This window comes from Thunnus maccoyii, chromosome 8, assembly GCF_910596095.1.
Source record: "Thunnus maccoyii chromosome 8, fThuMac1.1, whole genome shotgun sequence".
Lineage (NCBI taxonomy): Eukaryota > Metazoa > Chordata > Actinopteri > Scombriformes > Scombridae > Thunnus > Thunnus maccoyii.
The window spans coordinates 19,951,482-19,976,545 of NC_056540.1; the positions used below are offsets into that span (position 1 = coordinate 19,951,482).

Below are 25,064 nucleotides of genomic sequence, written 5' to 3' on the forward strand. Positions count from 1 at the left end.
CAGGGCATAGTGGAAAGGGAGAGGTTATATGGTTAAATTATATGGTTTCTTATATATTTTTAGAGTGTGCTGTTGTGTCTATGCAGAGGAGAGTCTTTGGACAGGACTCAGAGGAGTCAGTGAACTAAATACTGAAGTTCAGGTGAAGTTTTTGAACATACAGCAGCACCTGAGAGTTGTGGTTCACCTGAAAAATGTCACTAAAAGGGACAAAAAAATGACTAAAAATGTGCGTCATCCTAAAAAAAGATAAATTCCCACTGAAAGGTTAAAACACAACAAATCACCCACAACAATCAGGCTTCTTAACAGGCAATTAAAAGACTGCAATATTGCAATTTGGCGATATTTCCAAACCTGCTTTTTATAGTCGTCTCTAATTTTGTGTTCTGTTAACAAGCCAATACAATGATAATACCCAGTGAAAGGCTGCTTTCCTGGAAAAAGGCTTATCTATAACCTGTTACCTGTTTACAGCTTGTTGACATCACACAGGTCTTGTTTGTGTAAATGTATTTTTGGAGTCGCTATAGATAGAAAACAGGTTTCAATGAGGGGGAAAAAAAGCTAACAAGCCACAGCTGACAAGTAATTGACCCCCATCCATTCATGAATCAGCCCAGGATGAATGAATCTGTAAGTTCCTCGGGACAGCAGACACAGAATGGGAGAACAAAATGAAGTAAAGCCGTAATGTGAAGGATGTCATGTGATCTGTTTCGAAACGCCTGGTCAATAGCGATGTATTTTGAGCCACATTGCACAAGGACAGCAAGGGAAAAGAGGACAAATGGACCAAGTCTAAGAAAAGAACAAGGTACAAATGTAGTTTATTGGCTGATAATGAAGCCTATTCAGCACATCTGTTCCTCCCTCACTCTCGCTGTCTCTGTCAGAACATCAACCCACTCTCTGCATTTATGCAACACCTCGCTACGGCTGCTCATCTTGAACATATGTCCGGATGTCATACATTCAAATCAACACTTGAGCTTAACCAAATCCGTCCATACGCTCCGTCCACGGTCTTTGATATGTGCTCGACCTTTAGTCTAAAAATGGGGGGTGAGAGTTAATTGAGGGGGAGCGAGACAGAGAGAAACAAAGGTGGGGTGGTGGTGGGGGGGTATATAGAGAGGGAGTCTCAATGAAGGATCTGCTGCTCGGAGGTCTCTCATGATGTAACACATCTACATCACATCACCATGGCAACCCTGCATCAGCACCAATTTACTGTGGGGAGAAAGAGTCAGTGTCTGTGCTGGTATGTTACTGTACAGTACTCTGCATGTGTCCACCACAAAAAAAAAGACACAATACTTATATAAATATGTAAATATACATATTAAACACTAAATTAATATTTGCTAGTGACCATTTCCAAATGAAAAAAATGATGTTCTGTTAATCAGATGTTCCTGCGATACATGTTTCATCTTTAAAAATGCACATAAATACATGTCAAACATATTCTGATACTGATCTTGTCCTTGTGCACAGACACGTGCAGTCTCACACAGTAATAAAGCCTCTTGTGGCGGACTCCATCCTTAATAGAAATATCTCAGCTATTTACCGAGTTATTGTCCCCATGTTCTCTTCTGAGTCTAAGTATAATCCAGGGACCTTGAGGAGACAGAGAACTCGAACACAACTAAGAGCACTAGTGAAAAACTTCTGCCCCCTGTTCTGTGCTCTGGCTGCTAAAAATAAACTGGATATTGAAAAGCGAAGAGAAAGGTACAAGGCTACTGGCTCACAAAGCCAAAACCGAGAGAAGGGAGGCAGTGAGTGATGGATAAAGACAGGAGGTGAAGAGCAGCAGTGTGGGTGGAGCTGTATGTGTGTGTGTGGGTGTTTGTATGGTTCATATTCACAGGTTGCGTCTGTCTGTCGATGGATCCATCAGGCTTCAAATCTGACAAAGCGACATGAAGTTAGAAGGTGTTGGAGTGTGAGCTGAGCAGCTGATAACACGCATGTTAAGCATTATGATTACATGCTGGGACATTTAGTCCAGTACTTCTACTACATCCATGTGAAAATGACTGAATTGTACTTTGTCACATCAACAGCCTCATAATAAAGTCACTGCTATTGGCCATTGTGTCTATTTATCTATTTATATTTTACATAGTCCCTTTTCTGCACAAATGATGATAACTACATTCTCTGTCTGTCCATATTATTTATCTGTATCAGCCTATTTTGCACAGTTTTTGTAAGTGTTACCTCTCTCTCTCTACTTTACCTAGACTCACTTTACCTGACCGGCATCAACAGTTTTGCACTAATAACATCATCACTTTCAGTTGTTGCAACTTGAATGTTTGTTTTTGTTTTCTTAGATTTAATTTCTTCTTAACATTGCTTTATGTTGCTAATTATCTCTTGGTTGTATGTTGCTGCTACGACATGAATTTCCCATCGGGATAAAAAAAGTATCTATCAATCAATCTAGAAACACAATTTGGGGCCTGCATTGATGAATCTTACATTTTCTGTACTGCTTATCTTGTTTAGGTTCATGAGGGGGGCTGGAGCATATCCCAGCATGCACTGGGTAAGAGGTAGGATTCACCCAGAGAAATAATTTCACAAGATATATTTGATTGACAGAAGAGGAAACACATTACTGCTATATGAAGTTATGCTTATTTTTTCATAGTTTCCTTGAATATTTGCTTTTCTCTTGTGAGTTACTGGATAATTTTACTTCTTTAGGATTCTTAAAATGATCAAAATAAAACAAGGGGGGAAAAAAAATCTCTCTTTGGTTTAACCAGTCACATCTGGTAGACATGTGCAAGCAGTGAGGACGCAAGCAGAGATTTCTTTGCTTTCAAGGGTCACAAGACAAAAAGGTTGGGAACCACTGACCAACAGTCTCAAATTCACCTAACATATGTGTCTCCAGAGTGTGAGAAGAGCAGCTAGAGGATGACCTGCAGTTTAACCTCTTAACATCCACCGGGTCGCCAGTGACCCACTTGAGCCAGTTGTAAGCAGCTTAGCATCACACAGTAATGAATAAAAGCAACTGGCATGGTTTGGCCACTTGGAGACGTTTTGGAGAGGTTCGGGGACACCAGTGACACCACAAATTAAAAACTCCCTAGATCTGATGAGGTTGGGTCTAGAGGTCTGGTATTTTATACAGGTATGGTTGACAAGATGTAGAAGGTATGTGGTGATTTGCATAGTTCTAGCGTAAAGCATGTCCTAGTTATTGTTATTCAAATATGACTCATTATAGATGAGGACCAAAAACACTATTTTGAGCCATATTTGAACTGATGTATTTTTGGTTGTTTTAGCCACATGCTAAACAAGCACATTTCCAGAACCAGAAGATGTTACCTTTCAAATGAAACCTAATACATGGCCTCACAGTTCTTCTGCTCTAAGCTTTTCCATTTGGGTATGCAAAAACAGGCAAAAAATCCAAAAAAAGGGTGGATGTTAAAATGCTACCCACAATTCTTTAACAAGTCCAGGGATCTAATTATGATTTCCTGAATTTCTTGATTTCTTTGATTTTTTTTGTCATGTTCAGAACTGTTAAAGAAAACAAACCTCTTTAAAATACGAAAATACAGATTTCACAGTCACATGGTGGTTATTTGTCCTGTTGATTAACTGCTGAACATCAAGAAGGCAGGACTTATCTAACATGAGCATCTGTTAGTTAACCTAAATGAACTCTGAGCCATCAGTGCACATTTTGGCGACAAACCAGAGGACGCGGGGCTGACCCAGCACGTGGAAGATGAGTCAAGCTCTCTGGGGTCCGCATCCTGTCTTGATCGTGGGCAAAGTGAAACACTGAGTACATGTTGTGGCCTGTGAGTAGCTGTTACAGCAAGGCTTATTGTTAATCAATTCCCCTACATCTCCAGTACTATCTGAGCCGTGACACAGACAACTGGTTTCCTTGAATAAGACTTAACCCATGTGGACTCTATCTAATACTGTACTTCAGGTTGTACTGACACTATTTTTTACCTAAATAGGCTATCATCCTAGACCCAAGAGCCCCCAGAGAACTGACGTTATGATGTAAAAATGTAGCAACAGATATCTCAAACATAACAAATAAAGAAATAAATCTTGAAAAATGTCACATTTAGTGTCCATGCAGCAAACTGAATAATGATGTAATTCATCTTAATCAAAGTTTAGCTTCTACATGTCCATTTTTACACATATAAATCCCAATTTTGATAAGACCATATCAGTAATGTATGAATTCTCGAATTGTCTGTTGAAATCTACTTTTTATTCATTTATGTATGGGTTTATTCCACAGGGACCATACAGATAAACATTGTTACACAGAGAGAAGCAATGCAACAGATGTTATGTACTTTATATTGAGATGTCTATCAGTCATTTGCAACCTTTGTTTCTGATTTAAATTCCGGTTAAAACAACTAAACAAACAAATTGCACAATTACAGATTGAGAGTAAAAACAACAGAACAGATTTAAAAAAAAATAGTGTGTGTGTCTTTGCATGCATTCATATATTAGCAAGAGTGTGTGTGTACAAGTCTAAGTACACATGTATACAGTATTTTAGCTTTTAGGATGTGATTATGCAGATTTTTACCACCCTACATGTCCGCCTGCTGGTCAGTTCCCAGTGTTCCCAGCTGTCCTTCTCTGTGTCACTAAATTTCTATCTTTTTTCCCCCCTCTCAACTCTCCTTTTTTTTTTACTCCACATCCTCTCTCGCTCCCGCCTCGATGCAGGAGTGGGAGGTGTTGCTAGGCGACAGATTAGCTCCTTCCTCTCAAGAAGCAGAGCGCAGACCTTGACTCTCTGGGTGTAAAAATAAATAGAAAGAGAAAAGACAGTCTTAGAGAAAAAAAGACAAGTATCTTTCACCTCTGACATGAGAACCACACTTTTTTAAGGTTATACATAAATATATATTTTGGCACGTGGACAGTGAAGAGGTAGGTAGGAAACAAGGGGAGAGAGTGATGGGTATGACATGCAGCGGGGGTCCCTGGCTGGGAACCAGCCAGCGACGCTGCGGTTATGTGACATGCGCAGTAACCATTCAGCTACTGGGGCGCCCTGCACTTTTTCTTTTACCCTGAAAGCATTTTAGATACACTCCACTCCTTTTACCCCCTCATCCCCGTTACTCCTCACCCTGAAGTGGTCCAAAAATAATTCACATATTATATCAGTAAAATCAGTGGTATTGTGTCTGTGATAATAAACTTTCATAACTCACACCATGATGGAGCTGTAGCAGAGACTGATGATCTATCCTATCTGTTCCCTGTGATGTGATGACTAAGGTTGTGGAGGAACATGCAGCTCGTCCCTCATCCGCAGTTTCAGTCGCTGCCAACGGCGGCCGGAGCTGAGAAAGTCACACCTGTTGTTGGCGAGTCAGCTGCCCGTGACTGTACGAGTGTTTGTGGACAGAAAGAGCCAGAATATTCCCGCCCTTTGTACACCAGCTCAGTGTGTGTGCGTGTGTGTGTGGAGGATAGTGACAGAGAGTGAGTGTTGATGAATGAGTGTGTGATTGTGTGAATTGCTGAGTAAATAAGAAATGTGATTTAATGTGTGAATATGATATGAGAGGGTGAGCAAGGCAATACAGTACATGTGTGAATGAGTGAGTGATCTAAGGATGGAGGGTGTTGTGTGCTTGTAAAGACCTTTGAGGTGAATTTGTGATCTGGGAAATTTGAGGTAAAGGTATGAATGAGTGAGTGAGTGAGTGAGTGAGTGAACATGAGTGAACAAGAGAGCAAAGTGAAAGAGTGAATGTATGGACGACAAAGTAAGTGAATGATTGTTGGAAATCTGAGTAAATGGATGAGTGAGTGATTGATCAATTTTGAGAGTGAGTGAGTTAATGTGTGGGTGAGTGAGTCTGGGTGAATAAGTGAATGTATGAGTGAACAAGTGTGCAAGTGAGCAAGTGAAAGAGTGAATGTATGGATGAAAGAGAAAGTGAATAATTATGAGAAATCTGAGTGAGTGAGTGAGTGTGTAAAAGGGGACTGACTGGGTGAATTTGCGAGGGTGAGCAAGGTAATATGTGTGAGTTAGTGAATCTGGGTGAATGAGAGAAATGCATGGGTAAATTTATGAGTGGGTGAGTGAGTGAAGGTAGTGGTAGGTAGATAGAGTGAGTGAGTTAATGTGTGAGTGAGTGAATCTGAATGAATGAGTGAACAAGTGAAAAGGCTAATGGATGGATAACAGAGAAAATGGGTGATTGTGAGTTAGAGGGTGAGCAAGGTAATATGTGGCTGAATGAGTGAGTGAATATGAGTTAACAAGTGAGCAAGTGAAGGAGTGAATGTATGGATAACAGAGAGAGTGAATGACAGGGAGAAATCTGAGTGAGTGAGTGAGTGAGTGAGTGAATGAGTGAGCGGGGAGCCATTGATTAAATTAGTGAATGAGTGAAATGTGAATGGATGAGTGTGAGAGGGGTGAGCAAGTAAATATATGGTGAGTGAGTGAGCAAGTGAGTGACTGCAAGTAAAAGGGTGAGCAAGTGAATATGTGGGTGAGAACAATGAATGTGTGTCTAAGAGAGGTATAAGTGTGCAAGTGAATGAGTGAGTGAGTGAGTGAGTGAGTGAGTGAGTGAGTGAGTGAGTGAGTGAAGGACTAAATATGTGGATAACAGAGAAAGTGAGTGAGTGACTTCATGTGAAATCTGGGTGAATAAGTGAGGGTACAAGTCAAAAAAATTAAGATTTGAATGAGTGAGTGAGGAAGCAAGTGAAAAGGGGAATATGTGCATAAAAGAAAAAGGGAGTGAGTGACTAAAAGAATGAATGTGTGAAGAAAGAGAATGAGAGAGTACTGTAAGTGAGTGACAGAGTGAATGTGTGTGAAAGATTGAGGGTGTGCGAGTGAATGAGCCAGTAAATGAAAAGGTAAAGAACTTTAGTGAAGATCTGAGTGAATGAATGAGCGGGTGAAGGTAAGAGTGAGCAAGTGAGTTGATGAGGAAGCCTGTGAGCGTGAGTGAACAGTGAATGGGTGAAAATTTGAGTTAGTGAGCAAATTAATGTGTCCATAAGAGTGAATGAGCAGGTGAGTGACAGAGTGAATGTATGATAACAGAGAAAACAAGTGAGAAACTTAAATGAATGAGTGAGCAAGTGATGCGTCAGTGCATGAATGAGTGAAAATGGGCGGGTCAGGGCAGCAGTGACAGCAGCACAGATTTTTTTTTTTTTTTAAATAAATTTCTCCTGCTACAGCCTGTTTCAGTCCTTCCCCCTTGTGACTGAGTGAATGGGTGAGTTAACGAGTAAGTGAGCAAGTGAACAAGTGAGGGGAAAAATGTATCCGTGAGTGGGAAAATGAGCGAGTGAGTGGCCAAGTTAATGCGCCCCAGTGAGTGATTGTGCTGAAGAGGGACATATACGACTAAATGAGCCTCCACATGAATATTGAGACAAACCGGAGTTTCTGGCACAAAGACGACCAACTAATTGGATTCATTTGAGTCCATTTGCTGTCAGGGAGACGAGGCACTCATCCCTCCGACCCCTCGCTCTTCACATATCCGCCTCTCCACAGCCATGTTCCTCTCTGCCACCCACCTATGATACCAACACAACCCTGTCTCATAATGGCAGGGATTATCATGACAACCGCAACAATGGCAGCGCTTGAGACAACAGAGTGTGTGGGACAGCGGGACAGCTTAAGTACCTACGAGACTGCTGGGTGGAAAAAAAAACACAAACAACTTTGAGTGTTTTTCTTCTTGGAGCTCCTGCATAAAGATGTGTGCTATTTTTTGCCCAGAGAAAGTCTGCCAGCGTTGTTTTTCTCAAGGCGTTTTCTCTGAAAACACTACATCTTGAAGAAAGTGGTGCCTGCTTAGTCACAAAAATGAGATTCACATGTGCAGCAGCAGCAGCAGCAGCAGGGTGGAGATTTAAAGCTGTGCTCCGTTCAGACAGCAGGGAACCAGTTACTCCTGCTTTACCCTGCTGACCCTTTATTTGCTTGAAAATGTTTATATTTTTCATATATCGTTCACATTATTTACCGAGTCTGAGTGCAGAGGATTGTTTTTGTGCTGTTCAATGAATCACTGTACATCGAGTTTCATAAGTCATGAGAAAAATTCAAATTTATAGATTTATATGTTTGTGAAATTTGGGGAACTTTCAAATCTGACCATTTTACATAATTCAGACCAAGTCAAATCATGTTGTTACTTTCCAAAGTTACAATTTTGAAGTACAACACCTCTTTGTGTTTTCATCCCACCACTGAAGCTTCACAGGGAAACAGTCAATCCAAACACAAACAGCGACTAAAATGACAATAACTTTGGAAAACATCCACTTGATTTGACAAACTAAGACTGCTGAAGCCTCAGATTACAGTAATGTAAGATAAACTTGGATTTTTACACAGACCGACTGCGGATTTTGTCTCCCATTGCTTACATTGGAGGCACATTAAGAAGGGATATCGTCTTGGGCAGTTTGAATGATTACAGCGAGGAAAAACTGTAGTTTTAAGACAGACTTGAAAGAACTGTGAACCAGAAGCTCAGTTTTGTTGTGATTTAACTGCACGAAACTATGACGCATCCAGGCACTAATTTCCTTAAAATTTACCACAGCAATTTGGTTTCTTGGCTTCAAAATTGGTTTCCAGAAACCCTGGGTTCATTTTTAGTAATGATAATAATAATAGATTTATTCATAGAGCACTTTTCAGAGTACTCAAAGATGCTTTTTGACTCCCAGTTGAACTGATAAACATCTTAAATTAGTTATTCAGTCCTGTTCTCTTCAATTAAGGAACATTGCCAAACTACTCCCCTTCTTATCTTTCCAACAGCTCAAACAAATCCTCCATTATCTCTTCACAAATTAAAAATTCTGCTGCATGTTTACTAACTAAAACTCCACAGCGTTCCCATATCACCCCAGTTCTTCATCACACTAGATTTCTAATGACCAAATTTGGGATTTAATTTAAATTCCTTCTGCTTACTTTAAAGGGATTACACAAAGTATATATCATCATACATACATCATATATCAGTCAGGTGATGATACCAGACACGTCCGCTGGGCCTCTCAGGTCATCAGAACAGACAATACAAACAAGACTTGTGGTGACTGAGATTCTTCTGTTGTGGCTCGTACATTATGAAACAGTTTGGAGGTCAGGTCAACAAACTCTGCTGAGTGTTTTAAATCTTACCTCAAAGCCTGTTTATCCTCAAAGACATTTTATTGATGCTTCCTTGCACTAATTCATTCTTATTCTCAAAAGAAATTTTTGCATGTTTTTGATTTTAATGTTTATTCAAATGCTTTTTTGTAACTGTCAGGCACTTTTTTAACCCTGGTTTTGTGATTAAGCCTGTAATTCAAAGTCTCTATTCTGGTCATGACCTACTCTAAGTGTTTAATTATTGCATATGGTAAGAACTGAAGGGACAAAAAGGTAACTGTGATTAACAAGAATAAAAAAGAGAACATAAAAGTTTAACTCGCACCCGTGACACCTGCTCCCTTCAACATCTCACAAATTTCAATTACAATGCAAAAAGGGAAGCACAAATTCAGATGATGACTATAACAAATAAATTGTTTGGCTGGATCAGTTTCCTCCCTGGCGTCATGCGTCCTCGCCACCCTTGCATCCCAGCTCCAAATTAATTACATCAAAATAAGTGTAAATCTTTTGGGCTTTGGTGACTGTGTGTGGAAATTTCCAACATAAAGTGAACAACTTTTGGCAGCTTTAATGCCTGCTAGGAAAATAGGTCTTTTCCAAGATGATAATTAAAAAATGCTGAAATATCATTTGAGATCAACACAGTGAACAAAGTACAACACTCTGCACATCTGATCGAGCGTCAGAAAGTTCAGAAAAACATTCCCGTAAATCTGAAAAAAGGATGTGGAGGATGGTCTAATGAATATTTGGTTCAGTGAATGACACAAACCATGTACAAACACTGGCATGGTCCTTTAAGGATGATGAGAGTTGGAATCTATCTGATGGCGTTGATGGTGACAGACAACAACAAGGTCTGACAAGAGATGAAAGTAGTTTTGCAGTCAGTCGTCCTCTGGAAAATTAGACTTTCTTGTGGTTAAAGATTGAGATGAGACTACAGACTTGCTTAAAGGCCAGTTAATTATGCAGTGGACTTAAATTTGTTGTCTGCACAACTTATTGTTTTCTATAAGAAAAAGGAACACTGGAGTACTTATGTTGAACAGTCTGATTTATGTTGAACTATTTCTGATGACATGAAGAAGCAGAAGACCGTAATCAGCTTGTTTCTAATAAAAAGAGCAACTTGTGGTGTACAATTCAATACCTTACCGAAGCCAAAGAGGCTGAAATATGAAGAAATCATCTACAAACTGTGGGTACATTTTCAGCAGGTGAAGGGTGGACGTTTTTTTTTTTAACAAGAGAAATGAGGAAAGAAATGCAATCATGCAGTATGACGATATTCCTGAAGAAAATGTCAGGAGCCTGAGAGTTTGGTGCTGTGAGAGACAGAAGTGTATACAAGTCTATACAAGCACACATGTAAGAATCAGCAGAAAAAAACAATAAATATTAAATCTGACTGTATAAATAAGGACTGAGACTGTTACAACTATAGCATAAAAGGAGGAAAAACTGTTTGTGAAGGAAGAAAGTTGACAGAAAAACAAAAGGGAAGGTGGGAGCTTGGTGCAAGACAATGAGAAAAACATGAAGGGATGAAAACCAGAATATGAAAGGAAACGTATAAATTGTGTGAAATATCAGGCAGAAGTAATGAATTTGACAAACTGGCAAAAGAGTTAGTATTAAGTTTCATTAAGGAGGAACACCAAAATTAGACACTGCCAATATACAGTAATGATTAAGAAATAACATGCCTTAACATCCTGCACTGAAGACAGAACTATTTCACAATCGGACAATATAAATATATTTTAGGAGTGATTCTAAAAGGTGACAAAGTGACGCTAAAAGCCCAAGATTTACCTCTACAGACCAGATTTGATCACACGCAGCAGGCTGTTCATTATTGATTAAGCTCATGATTATTGTCTTGATTAGTTTATTAATCATTTGATCTTTAAAATGTCAGAAAATGGCGGAAAAACCCACAAAATATCTTCAAATAGCTTGTTGTGTCTGATGAACAGTCCTAAACCCAAATATATTCAGTTCACATAAGAGAAAGTAAAGCTGGAACCAAAGAATGTCTGACATTTTGATTATGACTTTAACAATTAATGAATTGTGAAAATATTTTTATCTTCTATCAACTGTCTATTGAGTAATCTATAGTTCCAGCTCTAAAAGAGATTTAGGGTAATTTGTTATATTATTTATACATTTTCCATAACAATAATCACTTTGTTATCTTTTAGAGAATTCATGTAAATATTGTGACTCTTGGATTACAACAGTCTTGTTAGTAATTTAACTTGCTTGTCAAATCTTGAGTTAGCCAAATAAAGATAATTAATCTGCATTCGTTAATCTAAAAATAACCATTTTTGAGTCTATAATGAACTCAATAGGTACTTTAAATCTCAAGAAAAGAATTGTCCTAACGGCAGATTGAACTCTGAACTCATGATATCTCACATAATATGACACACACTACAGTTTTCAGTTTTGCCCTGTGGACATCCATCCTCACCTTAGTGCATCTAGTCAGACCCACCTGTGGCACTTTTACTCTTCAGCACTCAGATTCAATTCATCACATCCAGAAGGAGGAATATTCTCTGGATCTTTGACACCACGCTAAAGCAACATCAAACCACATAAAAGGTTATTTAATGGACCTGAAACAAAGAGCATGACTCGACTTTAGTCCTTTCAGGGTCAGTTAACAAACCTCTGCCCTCATACGTCTCCGAGTGGACACACTAATGAACCAGTGTCACGCTGCATCCACAACAGCCAAAAGGAAAACTGATGTCACCGTCCTGACACATTATGGTTCCCGCTTTAGCAACAGACTGGTGTATGATGTATTTCTCTCTCTTCTAGTGGAGCTGCTCTGCCATGTGATGTGCAGAACTCATATCTCTCGTCTCTACAGGACCCGGAGGACACCAGGTAAAGTTAATTAAAACTGTACAGATTGATTAAGAGGACCAGGAGTAATTTTTAGAGGAAAGAAAAAAATACTATTCAACTGTACTTTAAGGTGCAAATTCATCATTCTTCTTTGTTCATCTGGTAACGCTCTAGTTGCCTTTGGGTCATAACCAATGATGAAAATACAACTATAGAATGGGAAGCGGAGACGGCTGAGTCATCCAATAAGAAAACCAAAGAAATACGACACAAAAACAGACCCACAAGCACCGGGACAAGAAACACAGGACAAAAACTAGACACAGAGGGACTGAAACAAGCAACACTGAGGATCCCCAACAAGAAGCAGGATGATTCATCAATGAGCTGCATATTATAAAATGTCAAAGTAAACAGTGGCCCAAAACTAATCGACATATGTTAATAAATGGGTCTCTGTTAACTCTTAATTCATCAAGTTGAGGTAGAAAAGGTAAAAGATTGGGTTCTGTATCCTTTTAGAGACACTTTGTTGTGTTATTTGTTGTATTTTGTTTGTAACACTGACACAAATGCACGTACAAACTTGTTTCCATCTCTTTAAGGAAATATTGCATTGACTTTAATTCCCTTGAGGATTCCCCTAACCTTAACCACTACATGTACAACCTCCCTCTTAAACTTAATCCTAACCTTAACCATAAAACAAGGCTTAATAATTTACAAAGTAAGATGTCATGAGTAACACAGACAAACAGGCGCACACCTGTAGAGATTTTAGATCACTTTCCTACAACTGAAATAGACAAAATGTGTCAGAACATTATCTCCAGTCAGTTTTCAAAGGAACATATTTGCCACTATCTCAAACTCCTCCCATCCCGTAAAATACAGAACAATGGACATAATTAGAGATAAAAACGGCCAAATGTGTTTATAATTTGTTCGGACGAAACATATGTGTGTGTGTGAGACCAGCAGCATATAGTAGATCTAGGTGTGTGTGTGTGTGTGTGTGTGTTTATATATGTGTGTTCTGCTCAGGGCTGGCTCGTGGCATATAGGCCACATAGGCGGTTGCCTAGGGTGCCAAATGAGGGAGGGGGCGCTAAATGAGTGGAAAATTGTCTTTTTTTTGGTTTTTGTTATGTTGTTTTTTCTTACGAACAGGTTTGCTTTTATACAGCTTTTGGAAATACGTACAGATTTTGTCCCTTCTTAACGTTCTTCCTGTCTTTTTCCCCATTAACTTACATGAGTTTTCATCTGATTTGATTTTCCAAAGTCTTACTTATCAGTTTTTGCACGACAACCACCAGTCATCATGTGCTACCTCAGACGATGCCACCAAACACTCCTTGAGTGACACTTTGACTCCCACTTGGCTTTTTGTCACAGTCCAATTTGAAAGAAAAAAATTCTCTGTGTTTTGAAATAACTGACTTGACCTTTTGTGCTTTATAATCATATTGAGTATATGTATGCAAAACAGCCTGACCCGGATTAGGTCTATAACACTGGATTTGGAAATGGTTGTTAGAGACTCCATCTGTGTCATTGCAAGGCTAATGTATTTGAAATTGCCTGTGTTGGTATTAGAGCTAAGGGTGGGTGGTAGTGGGTCCTAATGGCTGGCCTGGACTGGGAGGACTTTGTCTGGGTTGGAGGTATCATTGTGGTTGATTTTAGTGTGAATTCATATCTGAAGTTTTTGGTCTGGAGACTGCACCTTTTTGGGGGTTCTCATCTAAATCTTCTGGGGCTTCAGTCTAAAATCTCGCCTTGGGCACCAACATATTCAGGACCGGCCCTGCCCTGCTCCACATGTGAAGTACATACTACAAATCTATTTCTGGGCTAAAAGTGAATTCTCCTCTCTATAAATAGGACGACAGAAGCTGGATGCGGGGGCGCGCCTCGCAGTCCTTGTGTCGGTCACCGGTTAGGTCTATTTTTAGAAACAACACGGCTTACCTCACGTGCTACTGGCGACAGGTTTGCAGGTTGCGCAATACCTTACTGCCCGCCGCGCGCGCGCCTCAAATTATTCATGAATGTCATTCATTAAAAAAAATTTCACTTTTCATTAAGCTCTTGAACATCGTCACTGGAAGTTTTAAAAGAGACAAAGAGAACAAAGCCTTAATCACACATAAACGTCATTTGTTAAACAGTCGATAGCAATATTAAAATGATCATATTTGATAATGGTTGCTGGGGTTTTGATGGTCTAATCTGGTATTTGAGGATCATATCAGGCCTACTGGTGCCTTACTGGTCAAGCTGGTTTACCAGTAAGACTGTCTGGCAGGTTTTTTTGTGATTACATGTTTTTTTATTCTACAATGCAATGAAGGCATTATCAAAAATCAAAACTCACCTCCACAGCAAATTCATTCAGAGTTTCTCTATGAATATCTCGTCCTGTTAACTGTCATTTCAGTGTATTTCGTGTCCTATTTTGAAATAAGGACGTTATGCCAGAGGTTTTCTGAACGACAAGAAAAAAAAATATGAAAATGCGGCGAAGGATCGGGAGATGCGTCACATTCATGTCTAACAGCATGAAAAACTGGCAGCTATCAGAAAATTTCTGTGTAGGTTTATGCAGTCATTATTGTTTTCAACTGATTTCCATTCATAAAAGGCGACGGAGAGACGGAGCGATGTGAAACAGCCTCAGCATCCATATCCGCCTCCTGTAACAGCAGCTCGGTGACTGAGCATGTTGTGTTTAGCTCTGCGGTACAATGTGTGACATGCAGCACGATCCGTCTCACATGTTTAAGATGTTGACAGCATAAACGTGCTCGAAATGAATTGATGAATCGCACCTAACAAGCACCTGCCGTGTTTACTGACAGGTCCGGGGCAAACAGTGACAGGTAGCCTACCTCAGGTGCCAGACATATAAACACAGAGACCTCTTTCGTACGCAACCCAGTCTTCCCATCCCCCCCACCTCCTGCACCCCCCTCCTCCACCTCCTCCTCCTCCTCCAATACACCGGAGTCCGGTGACTCCGTTTACGTTTTACGCTTGCTCCTCCCCTTACTCGGTTTTGTCCAAATCGGGCTTTTTGCGTCGCCGGAGCTCCCGATTTCATCCCGACGTCATCACCGAGTAGAGGGAAGAGCTGACGTCGAGGCAGAGTCACCGAAAGGAGAGGGCACGGGAGAGGGAGGGGGAGAGTTTCACCATTGCGAACACTGATATGAGACATATCTATCCCCCCTCGGCCCCCCCTTTTTCTCCACCCCCCTCCCTCCGTTTTACGTCGGTGTTGGTGCGTTGGGAGCCCCCCTACTCCGGCGGAGTCCCAGGCTATATAAGTGACCGGCGAGCAGAGTCCCTCAACCAGATTTACGGGTTCCGGACTTCTGTGCGAGAGACGGCTACCACAGCCGCCGATTCACCTGCACTCCGAAAGGGGGGACAGACATCCAGCAGCCGGTCCAACATCCAAGCTGGACGCTGTGGCGGAACTAAAGCAGACGGAGACAGGACAGGAGAAGGTTTTTTAAACCTTGCTCTGGACGAAAAACAAAATTAGCTGAGATGAAAGTCCAATAACACACCTCAGAGCTTCACCACTTTTACAACCTGTCTCCTAACACACCTCGGAGACAGGGCACCCCGACTTCAGCCGAGGCACGACGTTAAACAACACTCCGCTCGCAACTCTGCAACTCACATCTGGAGGAATTTCCGATAGTTCACTGCAACAACCGGCCACAATGTACCGCTCAACCAAAGGAGCATCCAAGGCTCGACGGGACCAGATCAACGCCGAGATCCGGAACCTGAAGGACTTGTTGCCCATATCCGAGGCAGATAAAGCGCGGCTCTCATACCTGCACATCATGTCACTTGCCTGCATGTACACCAGGAAATCCGTCTTCTTTACTCAAGGTAAGCGCGAATGTACTCTGAATATAACGACCTGTTGATGAGTGTCTTGTAGCACTGCTGCAAAAACTGACTGCAATTCCTCATAGTGGTGGAATCAACAAGTGTTTCAGTGACACCGCAAGCAATTGTCTTAATATAAATCGGATTTTTGATAACATATTGAGCTATATGCCATTCATTTATCGTTAATGACCAATGTGGAAGCTGATAAATGCGTTTAAGTAGCAATAGTCGCTGTCCATGGTGCTGAAACGTTTTAGCACCAGATAATAAGCCGCACCGCTGTCCATGGTGCTGAAACACACTGCAGACACTGTTTTTCTACTGCGGGGATCAGGTATAATATGTTCTTACTTATCAGAGCCACCTTTTATTAACAAATGTAGCACCTTTGTGTTCTTTCCTTCCCATTTATATTTTCTCTAGAAGCGGGAACTGCTGCTGGTGTTGAGGAGGGCTCACTGTTTCTGTCTTTCAACGAACTGTCGGAGTTCATGCAGGCGCTGCCGGGGTTTCTGATGCTGCTGACTGGGGAAGGGAAGCTCCTGTACCTGTCAGAGAGCGTCACCGAACACCTCGGACACTCCATGGTGAGTTTACACAATTCTGATTTAACCAGTATTCAGTAAAGACGTGTTTAAGCTCTACTCTGGGCTTCATAAATAACGTTTTGCATTTTTTCAGGTGGATCTTGTGGCACAGGGAGACAGTGTGTATGATATCATCGACGCCTCAGACCACTTAATCATGAGGACCAACCTGTCAACCTCTACATCACTTGAAACGGGTAAGACGAAAATGATGATATATGGAATTCATAAGAATTAAGATATTTTTCCCTGAGTATGATTTTTAATGAATCTCCTCCCACCCTCTTCTTTGCAGATCGTCTCTTCCGCTGTCGTTTCAACACCTCCAAGTCCGTGCGGAGGCAGAGTGCTGGGAACAAGCTGGTTCTGATCCGAGCTCGCTGCCTCTCCCCCCCCTCCTCCGCTCCTGCTGCCGGGTCCTACTGGACCTCCAACCCTGTCTGGGTGTGTTTCTGCTCTCCTCTGGAGCCCCACCCGACCCGCTCCGGCCCCGGGGCAGAGAGGGAGTCAACCTCTACCCCTCCCCTGACTGACACCAACTTGTTCCTGGCCTGTTTCCACTCCCAGCACAGCCGGGACATGAGGCTGCAGGCTGCCCAGGATAGGTGAGTTCCCACAAAAAACGTCCTATCTTCCACTTGTTGCTTCAATATGAACTGGTTAATCTGTGTATGTAATAACTAAAGGGGTAAAACATGATCCTGCTAACACATCAACCACCCACTCTCCCTTGCAGTGTGAGCTCCTATCTTGGCTTTGATGTGACAGCTTTACGCTCTTGCTCCTGGTACAGCCTCCTCCACCCACAGGATCTGTCACATGCCTCTGCTCAGCATCGCAGCCTATGTAAGTGTACTCTTCTTCACACATACCTACCAGCACACACCACGTTACAACCATGCATGCCCACACAGTTACACACATTGTGCCTACTGGCAACATCCACACAGTGAAAAACACTATGATGATTAATAGGATTACAAAACAAACTGATGCCAACTTGTGCTGTGACTGTTCCTCAACAGTGAGAGAAGGAGGGGAGGGCAGAGCTGAAATGGTGGTGCGTGTGCAAGCTCAAGACCAGTCGTGGGTTTGGCTCTACATGGTGCTCCAGCTGCAGCCTGGAGAAATCCCCATCAGCAGCAACAACTACATCATCAGGTATGTACTGCCTTTTTAAAATTGCACAGGACTCATTAATTTGGAGACAAAACACTGATAAAAAACAGCCCAAAACACAAGACTAACTCAATGTTTCTCCTCTTTTTCCTTTTATCTCTCAGTGAGTCTGAGGCTTGGTCAGTGCGTCAGCAGCTCAGCTCAGAGCAGACCCAGCTGACCCTGGTTCTGAGTTCTGGTACCTCCCAACAGGAGGGTCTGAGCCTCCAGTCCCCAGAAACCCTCTCCAGCCCAGACCAGGTCTTCACCCCTGGCAGCAGTGGCCTATCCGCCCAGTCCTTTGACTTCAGCACCGCTGGCTGCAGCGTTGGCTCCTCTGATGAACCAGGGAGCTCTACTGCTGAGGCCATGAGGCTGGAGGGTGACCCTCGCTCCAGTATCTCCTCTCTGGAGGAAGAAAGCTTATTTCAGCAGCATCCAACTGAAAGCCCCTCAGCTGCCTCCTCTCCCACTCCAGTCACTGTTGAAACAGTAGCAGACTTAGACTTTTTAACCCAGAACATTCTCCTGCCGCCCTCCTTCCAGCTCGAACCTCCACTGCCAGCTCTCCCCCTGCCTCTCCCTCCTGTGCCCACCACACAAGCTCAGCAGACCAAAGAGTTTGTGTGCACACCACCCTACACACCGCAGATTGGAGGGGCTAGCTTCCCATTTGGTGAACCCCTCTTCAGCTTTGACCCCACTGGCACTACCACTCCTCCTCCCTCTGCTACCACGGCCACTGCCACCACCTCCATGGCCCCCGCAGCTTCCTCCACAGCCCCACCAACTACCGCTTCCAGCCCTGCTCCCCCCACCACCCTGTCTACAAAACTCCCCCTTGCACTACCAAACCTCACCACTGACCTTCTCTTCCCTGTCGATCCCTGCAGTGGCTCTCTTTATGAGAAACTGCCCCCTACACCTGACAGCCCCGGAGATGGCGACTGTACAGTGATGACCCTTCCCGAGGTACGGGGTCCTCTGTATGTAGATGTGCCACTAGGGCCCCTCCAGTGTCCCCCTGAGGGCCTTCTCACCCCTGAGGCATCACCCGGTAAACAGCCCTGCCTCTCCTTTTTCTCCCTGGAGAGAGAGAGGGAGAAGGAGAGGGCAGAAATCTCCCTCTTAGCTCAGCATATCAGCTCACTAGCAGAGGGATTCTACCTGGATCCACTCTTGTCCAAACTCTCTCCTCCCTCCATGTCACCCTCATCCTCCCCTCCCTCCCCCTTCCTGTCTCCCGCCATAGAGACCGCTGATGTTGATTCAGTCCACATGCTTAGGGAGTTTTATCCCATCAAAGCATGGAGAGGTCTGGACATTCCCATCTTCCTCGATGATGATGACTCTCTGTTTGAAGAGAGCATCCTAGAAACCCTCATCCAAGACGACTTTGCTCCTCCCCAGTCCTCCGGCATCTCCTCCCCCTCTCCCTCATCCTCCCCTATGCCCAGTCCCTCCAGCCCAATCTCTCCTCAAACCCCAGTGTGCTGGCGCCAACCCTCCCAGTTTGAGGGAGTGGGCCACTTCTGTAGCGTCCAATCGGCGCAATGTAACTCCTCGGCTGGGTGCGGGGCGACTGTGGCTGCTGCGGCCGGGGCAAAGGCGGAAGGGGAGGGGCTAGCGGAGGAAGCAATGGAGATCGAGGTGGTGTTATCTCCTGTGTCCTCTTGCTCCTCCATCCCAGCTTCCCCTCCCCTCATTCTCACTGCCTCCCCCAGCTCCGCCACCTCCACGCCCATCGCCTCGCCCATGCCCGCCGTGTCTTGCACTCAGTCCCTCCTGGAGGAACTGGCCGTTCTGGAACCCATGTTTGGGGCAGGTGCCTCGATCGCCCCTGGCTTAGGGCAACAACCTGAGTTGTATCAACTCCAATGTCATCCATCTCCACAGTGCTTCCACAAAGGTAAGACTCAGCCTCTTTTTTCCCTCAGTTTTAGTACATTTTTGTTAAATGAAGTGAGAAACATTTTCTAAAAGTGCATTACTAACTTCTTTCTCTCTTTTCCTTGTTTTACATTTCAGATGGGAGTGGAAGTGTTCCTCCGTTCTAAAATAAGTCTGTGACTTACTTCATTAAGTATGGCATATTGTCATATTTTGTGGAGCCCCTTTTACTGAAAAGTAAAAAATAATTAAGTGTATAAATATACATAATGTATATACAACTTAAGGACTTTAACTCCTACATGTCTCCTAAGAACAAAGATTGGCTTTATATTTTTGTTCAGTCATTAATCTGTATACTGCAAAACTGGTGCAACATTTACATGATGGTGCAACCGTATGGACTCATAACTGACTGGGTTTTGAGTCCATGTGGTATCTCTCAGCTTCTCTGTAACACAAGCTTCAGATATGATCAGACAGAGCAACCTCTCTGAACTTGTAAGCGCTGTTTAACTTCCAGACACGCATTTGTATTCACTCATAGTGAAAAATCAGTTGTGAACAAAAAAAACAAACATTTCTTGCTATTTCAATAGGGAGATGAATTATAGCACTTTTGCCTGACATGCAGCAACGCAAACCCAAACCTCAAATGTATTAGAAGTCAAATGTTTACAAATTTTTTACATCCTTAGGATGACCCCTATCTATCAATACATCAAAATAAGAAAGATTTCTTGCTTAGAACTCTTTACAGTCTTCAGAGCCACTTCAGCTCTGATTTGGTTGCACTCCTTCCTCACAGCCTTAAAGGTTGCATCAAAACTCAAACAGTATACAACTTAAAACCTAAGATACTTTGAGCTTTGAGTTTGCGGCTTCAAAACCTTTAACATTTCATATTTATCTCTCCATCTAAAATCTTGTGTATCAATGTGATGTGCAAACAAAAAAAAAAAGAAAACATGTAATGAGATCCTGGCATGTGATGATCTCAAGAATGTTGAAGGTGTCCATTTGCTTTACGAGATGTAACACCAAACAAGAGATTGTCTGGAAGTTTGCCGGAGCTCTGATCATGCCACAAATCCACTGCTACGCTGTACTGTACATTAGACTCTGAATGTGGGCTCTTCAGGTCACTCCTGGCCTGAAGGCAGTCAGCTGGATATTCTTGCAGCATCAATATTTGCAATGCTGGCAGCTTATAGCGGCTCCTGTGTGCCTGAAATGGCCCTGACCTGCTGAACTCTGAACTCTTTATCCATGTCCATTCAACATGGACAGTTACATCGTTGCTCCACTGGAGTGCGGTGTAGTGAGGCACAATTGACTATGTGAATGCGCGATTCTTCTTTTTTGAGAGGGGTTAGAATACAAAAGTTTTGTTTTAAAAAATGAAAATAGGGATGGGGTGCTATTTCTATTCAGTTACCAAGCGACACGGGTTGAGAATGGTACTATTCCCATGGTGTCGACATGCTCACGTAGAGTTGTCTACGGTCAAGTAAAGGATTGATTCCTACGTTCTAGCTATTAAAGGCTAAGTTAATATACATGTGTAAAATTATATAATTGTATGTGTGATATTTGAAAAAGATGTTAATGCATATGCATTATGTCTGTGGATATAGGCATATGTTCTTTTCAGAAAGGTTGTACACATTTGTACATTTGTATGAAACTGTTATTGGTCTGTATATATAAGACAGAGATTTTTATTGCATAAGATGGAATATATTCAAAACATCTTACTTACTGCAGAATGGACATTGTGGACCAGTGTTCTATTGTGTTGCTTATAAGTGTATTTGGTTGTCATACAAATGCATTTATATTAAAGTGCACTTAATGCGGCTGATGCATTTGTGTCGTCATAGTCAAGCCCCCTGTTCCTCCCTCAGCCTCATCATCATCATCATCATCACCACCATCATCATCATCCCACCATCCCTGCCTCTTTTCCTCCCTCCCATGCACTCTCCTCCATTTCTTCCCCTGGAGCGAGTTTCGCTCAGCAACAGCACTGACGCACACACATGACGAGACAGAATGAGACACTATCTGACTCAGACTGACGCACACACTTGGCGTCGAGGTTTTTTTGCGTACGAGCATGCGCACGCACAGGCACACACAAAGTTGGCCTCCCACTTATGATGATGCACACACACACACACACACACGCACACAGAGAGACACACGATAGTAGGCATATGACCCCCCCACCACCCCTCTTTACAAATCACAGTTTCTCACATTCACTCGATGTACCTGCGACTCTATCAGCGCTCGGTGTGGTGTAAGACTCCATATATAGGCATTCCTGCTCAAGAGCTCGGACTGAAACAGCCTCCCATCTATTCTCAGCCTCCATTCAGAAGGCTCAGAGAGGGGAGGGCTGGAGAGAGAGGGGAGACAAAGAAAGAGTGAGAGGAGGCTAAATTTAGAGGTACAGTAAAGAGGGATGTGGGACAAATTGATGCTCTATCCCCACAGGATGGAGGACTGGACCAAATAACAAACACAGAAAAACACATACATAACCCATTTTCTGTAAATCATGATAGATAAAAGATAGAAGATTGGTTTCATGGATTGAGGCCTATAATATCTTTTTTTGCCAGAACTCTTGCACAGTCATCACCTGTGCCACGGAATAGATATATTTCATCAATCATATCTCAAGAGGCAAAGCCCTAAACGTGATACTGTTTCTCTGTAAGTGAACATTTTGTTCCATCCCCACACTGCAGTGTCTGAGATGGAATGAAGATGAGCAGCGGAGGGAGCGCTACATAGCTAACTGCTGCTATCTCCTGGCAAACAGAAGCACTGCAGCAGAAAGGAGGATTTGTTGTGTAAGAAGCCATGTTAGGAAAAGGGCAGACATAAGGACATTATTGTGTATTTTATGTTAGCTTGACCAAATAAAATTCAACGGCTAATTAAGATGCAATCAGCTCTGATATGATTAAAATAATTAATATCATAATATTAACAAGAACATTTTCTGATATCAATACATATCATGATATAGCAAATGCATGTAAATTCAGATATAAAATAATCTTGCTCTTCCAGGAAATTAACTGTGTTCCATTTAGGATTGCAATTGATTGATATTAGAGCTGCAATGAATAGTTGATTAATCAATTAGTTGCCAACTATTAAATTAATCAATAATTGTTTTGCTAATCAATTAATCCTTATCATTTTTTAAGAAAAAGAAAGCCAAAATTCTCTTATTCCAGCTTCTCAAACAAATATAGCATCATATGAATGAATATTTTCAGGTTTCTGTCTTAGGCTGAGTGATCAACATTTTTCACAATTTTCAGACATTTTATCGACCAAACAACTAATTGATTAATTGAGAAAATCGATTCTCGATTGATCGATCAATTGATAATGGGAATAATGATTAGTTGCAGCCCTAATTAATATTATTGATTAATCAGTCATTTTTTTTACTGATTGTTTTTATTTTAATGTCACAAAATAGTGAAAAATAATCCAAGTTGACCTCTCCAAATTGCTTATTTTATTTGAGCAACAGTCCAAAAACCAAAAGATATTCAGTTTAAAATGATGTTAAACAGAAAATAAGTAAATCTTCACATTTGAGAAACTATAACCAGTGAACCGTTGGTATTTTTGCTTGATAAATGACTTATTGGTAATAAAAATAGTTGACAATTCATATCTTGTCAATCAATTAATTAGTTACATTTAGATACAGATTTAGTTACATAGTTACGTTTTTATGCCTTACATGAGACCAAAGGAAAAAAAAAGTGTCTGCATGCTGGATTTCTTTATTACAGACTGAAAAAGGCACCACACACACAAAAAAATCATTTTGCCTGATGAAGACCAGGTGAGGTTGAAACGTTGCCTTTTTCAGTCAGTGATAAAAAGACTTTGGGAGGTACAATCCAGTTTGTAAACATTCCTTTTTGTCCTTGACCTATAAATATAGTATAAGATGCACACACACTCACTTTGCTGTTACATGAGACCAAATCCTTCATAAGTGTAAAACGAAAACTTCAGTAACTGGTAACTTGTTAATTTGATTGAGGTTTGTTTGGCATCATGAATCTGGACAGAAGTTTTCAGAATGATAACATGACAAGACCATGTTAACATATTATTGATTCCACTGAAAGTCTACTGAATTATCACACAGCTCTACCTCCATGTGATGAATACTTTATACTCCAGATTGAAGGGACGTATACGTGTGATGTTCAGGAAACCATCTGCACAAGCTGACAAACAGCCAAACCGCTTCAAGAAGTGTTAATAATAGATAACAACATCAAAGAAACCGAATGTACAAATCCTTCCAAGACAGAGAAATTACAGTTTCATTAGCTTGGCTCAGTGGAAATGAAACGCTCAGGATCATAAATATTTTCAAAATGTGACTGGTTGTCTTTCCTGCCAAGATGCAGAGTGTGATGTAAATTTGTTACTCAAACCGTCTGAAAATGCTGAAAGCGAATAATTTGCATCAGACAAACAAAGAGACAGGAAAAATTCAGGGTTTTTTTCAATGGACTGTTTATTAAGATCAGACATACACAACATTAACAGTGTATTTGTTATGACTGTAGTACATGTATAAAGTCAATATAAATAGAAATGGGGGGGTTGGTATTGGATGTTGCAGGTCTTCATTTTCTTTTGCCCGTTGCAGCTTCAGCTGCAGCGGCTGCTGCTGCAGCTGCATCAGCTTTCAACTTCTCTTCTCTCTGCTCCATGAAGACTTTGTACTCATCAGCTGAGAGGCTGAAGAGGAAGGTGGAAGAGGAGAAAAACAAAACAAAACAGGATATTCAGGAAAATGTTACAGGAAAATCCAACTAACAACAACACATTGACAATGTTAGACATTCGCACTTGTAGGCAATTTTGTTGTTTAATATGGACAAACAGCCCATGTAGATATTTCCAGTGGAGATATGATGATATTTAATAGCTGTAATTTCAACTTGATAGCAGAAAATCCTTCGGCTATCTGAAATATTAACTTTAAGCATCAGTTTTTGGTGTCAGTCTCCAAGAATCGAAGAGCAATGGCCTCCTTCTGGACTCACCGTGGTGCAGCAGTGTTCAACAACCATCCAGGGAGAAATCCATTGTAAAAAAGGCAGAGATACCAATTTCTCTACTGACAGAACCCTCAATAAATCATCCTGCACTGAAGTCGCAAGACATGTTAACTTTTAAGTAAGGGGAGGAAAGGGATTCTGGGAAAAGTACAATATCATTAATTGAAGTAGAGGCTGAAGGAGCAGGTTGAGGGAGTGCGGTTCTGCTCGAATACTAAACCACAACAGTTCAGGGAAAAATAACTGAACATCATGAATGATAAACAGTAGAAGTGTGAGAGTAAACACAGGCGGATCAGTAAGTTCAAAGGG

At 41.7% G+C, this 25,064-nt stretch overlaps 2 protein-coding genes across 2 annotated transcripts in view; one reads left to right on the plus strand and one right to left on the minus strand.

The window, feature by feature from the left end:
- The first annotated feature begins 15,367 nt into the window (after nt 1-15,367).
- On the plus strand, nt 15,368-20,995 carry npas4a (neuronal PAS domain protein 4a). Its single transcript, XM_042418112.1, has 8 exons — nt 15,368-15,991; nt 16,418-16,581; nt 16,676-16,778; nt 16,877-17,186; nt 17,318-17,427; nt 17,607-17,742; nt 17,865-19,648; nt 19,768-20,995. Exons 1-8 carry the CDS (start codon nt 15,817-15,819, stop codon nt 19,794-19,796), a joined length of 2,811 nt encoding a protein of 936 aa, XP_042274046.1. The 5' UTR covers nt 15,368-15,816; the 3' UTR covers nt 19,797-20,995.
- A 3,182-nt stretch (nt 20,996-24,177) lies between these two features.
- mrpl11 (mitochondrial ribosomal protein L11) overlaps nt 24,178-25,064 on the minus strand; it is a 46,085-nt gene continuing 45,198 nt past the window's right edge. Inside the window, exon 7 of the mRNA XM_042419629.1 lies at nt 24,178-24,429. Coding sequence (XP_042275563.1) covers nt 24,315-24,429 — 115 coding nt within the window. The 3' untranslated portion in view covers nt 24,178-24,314. The remainder of the gene's footprint in view (nt 24,430-25,064) is intronic.